This window comes from Balaenoptera physalus, assembly GCF_965194825.1.
Source record: "Balaenoptera physalus genome assembly, chromosome: 12".
Classification (NCBI taxonomy): Eukaryota; Metazoa; Chordata; class Mammalia; order Artiodactyla; family Balaenopteridae; genus Balaenoptera; species Balaenoptera physalus.
In genome coordinates this window covers 45,886,304-45,893,334 of record NC_138897.1, presented here as the reverse complement: position 1 = coordinate 45,893,334, position 7,031 = coordinate 45,886,304, and the positions used below count along the sequence as shown (strand labels likewise).

At 42.3% G+C, this 7,031-nt stretch overlaps 1 protein-coding gene across 3 annotated transcripts in view; it reads left to right on the top strand.

Moving 5' to 3' along the window:
• Positions 1-599: 599 nt before the first annotated feature.
• Positions 600-7,031, top strand: part of ELP2 (elongator acetyltransferase complex subunit 2) — a gene marked incomplete at its 5' end in the record, with an annotated part of 44,479 nt that continues 38,047 nt past the window's right edge. For 2 of the 3 annotated variants that reach the window (XR_014251504.1, XM_082416081.1), the window contains 2 exons: positions 601-738; positions 3,777-3,855. Coding sequence is in view for 2 of the 3 variants with exons in the window: in XM_082416081.1 (XP_082272207.1) it covers positions 601-738; positions 3,777-3,855 (217 nt within the window). Of the gene's footprint in view, positions 739-3,776; positions 3,856-7,031 lie in introns of all 3 variants that reach the window. The other variant, XM_082416082.1, reaches the window with a different exon arrangement.

The window sequence follows — 7,031 nt, the reverse complement described above, 5'->3', positions numbered from 1 at the left end:
ACCGCCCCCGCCGGCCATGACTGCGGGGCATGCGCAGTGCGGTTCCACCCCGTCCCCGTCAGGCGAATCCGCGCGTCCGCCGGTTTGCCGGCTCCGTGGGGCTCGCAAGGGCGGGAGGGGGCGGAGACGCGGTCCGGGTGGGCTCTGAGCGCCGAGATCAGTCGGGGGCTCTTTCCTCGAGGCCCTCTGCGCCTTCGCCTCTCTGAGGCCGGAGACTCTCTCGCCAAGGCTCCCACCGAGCCAGCCTCGTCTGCTGCTGGGAGCCCGGCCGTGAGGGGCAGTGGGACGTTCCTACCGCCGCCCCGGCACACGAGCCCCGGGTCTTTCTGGAGGGTCCTGAGCTGTTCCGGTCGGGTCTTCCCTCCTGGGACGAAGGCCGTGCTTGTTCCCTGGGCCAAGACCCAGGAGACAGGCGCTGGTAGAGGCAACCGGGCACTGAGGACCACTGGCAGGGGAGGGGGGTGGGGTCGCCCCCGTCCCGCCCCCGGCCGCCTTGGAAACGCGGTGCGGATAACGCCAGCGGGAGACGCGGCGGCCGAGCAGTTCCGCTCCGAGGGCGGAAGTGCGTGCCCAGCTTTCGGCTGTTGACCAGGCAGCAACATGGTGGCACCCGTGCTGGAGACCTCTCACGTGTTTTGCTGCCCGAACCGGGTGCGGGGAGCCCTGAGCTGGAGCTCCGGGCCCGGAGGACTTCTGGCCTTCGGCACGTCCTGTTCCGTGGTGCTCTATGACCCTCAGGTAAGAGAAGTGGCCATACGCCCGACCCCGTGTGCTTCTGGGGCCAAATATGCTGGGTGCGCTTGGGGCGGACTGTAGACGCTGCTGCAGAGCGTGGAGACCGGGTGTGCTGTCCTGTCCGCTTCGGGGAGGGTGTCTGGGCGAGGAGTCTGGCTCTGGCGAGCGGGACTCGCCCCTCGCCCTCTCGTGCGCTGCGTCAGCCTGGGGTCACCATGTCCTACCAGTGGCCTGTTAGCCCCAGGTAGAGTCTCAAATGGTGACAACCTTTTCCGAAGCCGCCTGTGGGAACTGTAGTACTGTTAAAGAATCGGTTTGAGCTTTAAAAGATGTGCAATTTAGGTATGGGTTGAAGCCATCACACAGATGCTATCTCATTTCTATGTTTCCCTTAGTGTTATCTTAATAAACTTTTGTTTTCTTGAATTTCAAAGACATTATCACTTGTATTTTAGTTTTGAGAATGGACATTTTAAAGAAAGTTCTGTTGGGGTAAAGGTCATAGGGGATGGGGACCCTGAGCACTAGGTGTAAAGCAGGACTTACCCGTTCCCTGAACTGCACCCTTGGCCCTTTCCCTGTCACACTTCTCAAGTGACTAGTTTCTGCATTCTTCCCAGAGTTCATCATGACCTCATTCCCCCTGGCTAATTTTGGACAATGCAGTTAGTGTTGCTTCTCAAAAGGAGCGTCAGTATAAAAAGTAAAGTGCTGGAAATTAAAATGCAGTGCAGGAGATATATATTTTTCTTATCTCACTGCTTTATTAATTTGATTAAAAATTCCATCATCCTAGACATACAGATGGCCAGCAGGCACATGAAAAGATGCTCAACATCGCTAATTATTGGAGAAATGCAAATCAAAACTACAATGAGGTTTCTCCTCACACAGATCAGAATGACCATTATCAAAAAGTCTACAAACAATAAATGCTGGAGAGGGTGTGGAGAAAAGGGAACCCTCCTCCTACAGTGTTGGGAGAAATGTAAATTGGTGTAGCCACTATGGAGAACAGTGTAGAGGTTCCTTAAAAACCTAAAAATAGAGTTACCGTATGATCCAGCAATCCCACTCCTGGGCATATATCTGGAAAAGACAAAAACTCTAATTCGAAAAGATATGTGCACCCCATTGTTCATAGCAGTGCTGTTTACAGTAGCCAAGACATGGAAGCAACGTAAGTTTCCATCAACAGATGAATGGATAAAGAAGACATGGTATATATATACAATGGAATATTACTCAGCCATAAAAAAGAATGAGGTAATGCCATTTGCAGCAACATGGATGGACCTAGAGATTATCATACTAAGTGAAGTAAATCAAAGACAAATATCGTATGGTATTGCTTATGGGTGGAATCTAAATTATGATACAAATGAACTTATTTACCAAACAGAAATAGACTCACAGACATAGAAAACAAACTTATGGTTACCAAAGGGGAAGAGGGGGAGGGATAAATTAGGAGTTTGGGATTAACAGATACACACTACTGTATATAAAATAGATAAACAACAAAGACCTACTGTATAGCACAGGGAACTATATTCAATATGTTGTAATAACCTACAATGGAAAAGAATCTGAAAAAGAATATATATATATATATATATATATATATATATATATATATATATATATATATATATATGACTGAATCACTTTGTTGTGCACCTGAAATGTTGTAAATCAAGTATACTTCAATTAAAAAAAATTCTGTCATCCTCACATCCGTTGCAGATTTGAACTTACAAATGAAATAGTTGTATTCATTTTTCTTATCTTGCGCTTGCTCATCTCCTCCCAGTTTTTGTTTTGTTATTACCATGCACTGTTAACTGGCAAGATAAAGCACTTAGAACCAAGGGTAAACTTTACAGTGGCTATTAACCAAGGCTTTGGAAGCCTGTCTCTCTGCACCTGTTTAATGGGTTTGTGCCCCATGCCCTCTATCACATTTTTATTTTTAATGATAATCTGCTGGCCATGTTAGGGGATTTTAACATCAAAAAAAAGTGTATGGAGCCTAAAAAATACTTATTTTGTTTTGTTAAATATTTGTTGGCTGGGTATTTAATGAAATATAAGAATAAGAACACGTCAGATGCTAAAGTAAAGTTTTGGGGATGATGTTCATTCAACAAACTTTTGAAGACCCTTTATGGACTAACCTTGAACTGAGTGGTGATGACACAAAGATAATGGGTAATAACTCCTGCCCATCAAGGAATACTGATTCTAGTGAGAAAGACAATGAAATGCTTTAAATTGTTTCCTAACCTCAACCCATATGTGAAATATGTTATTTTATGCACATTTACCCCTGTAAACCTTTTTCTCAGCCATGAGAATTCTGGTTGACATACAAGTAGGTATCAAGCCAGTGCTCTAGGCAATCAGTAGAGAAAGGGGCTATAAAGTGGAGGGTTCAGTAGGCATAGAGTCTTCAGCAGTCGGGGAAGAAAAGAAAGCCCAAGTGTGGAGTGACATTGGTGAAAGCAGCAAACTGAGGGTCTTCAGGGAACCTGGCTGTAGGCCCTGAAGGGATCTGATGTTTGAGGACCTTAGTAGTTGTGGCCTGGTGACCTTGGGTCATTAAGGCCGAAGAACCCAACACCAGATCAGCCAAGGCATACAAAGTGAGCCACGAATTTGTATCCATTAATCACGAATTCCTCTCTTGAAGGGTTTTTTGGTCAACCAAATTCTCAAATTGGTGCGAGCTTGGTAGAAGTAGGCCCTAAGACATGTGGGAACGCAGGTCCTTGTCTGGTCTGGGATTTCAAGACAGGCTTCCCAGACAAGAAGAGGACAGAGGTGAGTGAATGTGGAGTGGGGAGAAAGGCAGGAATGATTTAAAAAGTGAATGGATGATTTAAGCCATGGTTAATAGTTCATAAAGGACGGTGATTCTGTTTGAAGTAATACTGAACCTTTTATTAGCATCAAAAACACTGAAATCTGATTTTTATTAATTTATTAATTCCTCTGTAGGATAAATTCTAATTTACTAACAAGTGTTTTCTTCTCTAAAGAAAAGTGTTGTTATTACCAACCTGAATGGTCACACTGCTCGAGTCAACTGCATACAGTGGATTTGTAAACAGGATGGTTGTAAGTATTAATCTGACTTTTCTTAATTTAGCATTAGCTTATCTGATATTATGCAATTGGAAAATAGAAGAAAAATGGTATGCCCAGTGAACTGTCTGACCTGTACTTTTACTTTATAGCAATTGAAGCATGGATAACACAGCGGTGCTTAGGATCAAGGTAGAGGCAGCCCATTACTGAGGCAAGACCCCACCATTGCTTTTGATCCAAAGCCTGTAATCAGGGCCTGTGTTGAGGCCCAGGTTGGGATTCAAAAGATTTGGCTTGTAGGTCTCTACTACCACAGACAAGCTATTGTTTTTTTAGGCAGGGCATTGCATCTCTGTTGACCTCAGTTTCATCTTAGTAACATATGAAAAGTAAATGTTTGGACTGAATCAGGGGACCCTGAGTGATTCTTGACACCTGTGAGGTCAAAATTATTTTCAGAATAATAATAAGTTATTCGTAGTTTTCATTCTCATTCCGTCACAAGTATGCAGTGCCATTTTCCAGTGGCTGCATGGTGTGGGATATTGCAACAAATTAAATACGGAAGCAGATATGAAAATCCAGCTGTATTCTAATAAAGTCAGACATTAAAGAGATTTGCTGAAATATAAAACAGTGCCTTTCTTCTTATTAATTTTTTGTTTTGGAAAATACAAGGTTCCCCCCATAAAAATGTTATTTATGTTTATGGGGTTCATCGTTTTTTTTTTTTTTTAAACTTTGGATTTATTTATTCGTTTATTTATTTATTTATGCCTGTGTTGGGTCTTCGTTTCTGTGTGAGGGCTTTCTCTAGTTGTGGCAAGTGGGGGCCACTCTTCATCGCGGTGCGCGGGCCTCTCATTATCGCGGCCTCTCTTGTTGCGGAGCACATGCTCCAGACGCGCAGGCTCAGTAATTGTGGCTCACGGGCCTAGTTGCTCCGCGGCATGTGGGATCTTCCCAGACCAGGGCTCGAACTGGTGTCCCCTGCATTGGCAGGCAGATTCTCAACCACTGCGCCACCAGGGAAGCCCCGTTCATCATTATTTTTAAGTAAACTAATAAACAAGTATTTTTCATATTTCTCAGTTTTAATTTCTAATGTGGTTAATATTGGTACATATAGCCTATATAAACAAAAGGTCTTTGGGGTCCTGAAAAAATTTTAAGAGTGTAAAGGAATCCTGATATCAAAAAGTCTGAGAATTGCTGGACTAGATTATCTCCAGGTCTCTTCCATCTCTAAGATTCCATAGCTCCAGAATTTTTAATTAAGAATGCTTTTAGGTGGGCTTCTAAAATCCTATGGAATTTCCTCAGATGTCTTAAATATACCTCCAGTAGTATTCTTATGGATTCTCAATTAATTTTATTATTCCGTTTATTAAATATGTATTGAGAGCATTCTGAGCCAGGCACAAATGCAGCATTTCCTGAATTAGTGAGACTTGGCTATGATTTTTATCTGTGACATTAAAAAAAATGTTTAATAAACTACTTACCTCAGTTGATGATGCAGTATTAGTCTCAGTAGGTCAGTAAAAACCATTAAATCTTAGAAAGAGTGGCTGTTAGCGCAGATACTAAAACACAGTTGTAATTATATTAATTGCCACCAGATGACATTAAAGACTACTTGAATCTCAGTATAGGGATTTGTTATAAAATATTAATTTGGGCTTGTATATTTTATTTTCCCTTTAAAAGTTAGGTTACATAAAATGAACTGCTTGTTGTATCACTGTAATCTCTATTATGATTGGTTTTCTCAGATTTGGCTCCACTGTCAGAGAACTCATGTATTCTTTCTAACCCATGTATCAGTGACGTATAAAATTCTAATAATACCATTTCATATTTTTAAAGTGTCTGATTTTTAACACATTACCTTCATGTACCTTATAGTAATTATCAAAATCATATAGTTAGATAAATGGCTTAATTTCTGTGACACATGAAGAAATTAAAGTCCAAGATCACAGCTGGCTGGCAGCAGGGTTAGGACATGAACCTGGGACTTCTGAGTATAAATGTAATGTTCTTTAGACAATCCCCCAACTTCTTAACCTAACTATCTAGACATAAGCCAGAAGAAACAAATGGATGCAAAATCCAAATCAAAATTATGTTAGATTATTTCCCCCTTTTTTGGTTCTTACTCCCTTTTTTTTCTGTCTTCAACAAAAAGTTGTAAATGTTTAAAAGAGCTATTTTGAAATGTGTCTGATCTCAAAAATATGTCATGTACTACTTGATAGCAGCAGCTGACTGTAATGTCTCATATATGTTATTTCTGCCAAAAGTGTTTAGCCTGAATCTTATGAATCTTATGAGGACACAACCAGACATATCCAGATTCTGCAAAACAACTGGCCTGGACTCTCACTGTCACAAAAAAGGAGGGAACTGGGAAACTATTCAAGAGTAAAGGAGACTAAAAAGATGTGACAACCAGATGCGCAATGTGTGGTCCTTAGATTCTAACTTTAAAAAAAAAAAGCTATAAAAGACATTACTGGGACAATTTGGGGAAATTTTAATATGGATTATGTATTACATAACAATATTGTATCAGTGTTAAAATTCTTGAATGTGATAATTGTATTGTGGTAATGCAGGAGAATGTTCCAGTTCTTGGGAAAAATGGTAAAATATTTAAGGATCAGAGGTCATCATGTCTCCAACTTATTTTTTTTTTGATAATGTTGAACATCTTTTTTGTTTGTTTGTTTGTAAATTTATTTATTTTATCTATTTATTTTTGGCTGCATTGGGTTTTGGTTGCTGCACGCGGGCTTTCTCTAGTTGCGGCGAGCGGGGGCTACTCTTCGTTGCGGTGCGTGGGCTTCTCACTGTGGTGGCTTCTCTTGTCGCGGAGCATGGGCTCCAGGCGCGTGGGCTTCAGTAGTTGTGGCATGCAGGCTTCAGTAGTTGTGGCACGCGGGCTCAGTAGTTGTGGCACGTGGGCTCAGTAGTTGTGGCTCGCAGGCTCTAGAGCACAGGCTCAGTAGTTGTGGCTCGCAGGCTCTAGAGCACAAGCTCAGTAGTTGTGACGCACTGGCTTAGTTGCTCCGTGGCATGTGGGATCTTCCTGGACCAGGACTCGAACCCACGTCCCACGCATTGGCAGGCAGATTCTTAACCACTGCGCCACCAGGGAAGTCTCTCCAACTTATTTTTAAATCGTTTGTGAAAAACAAAAA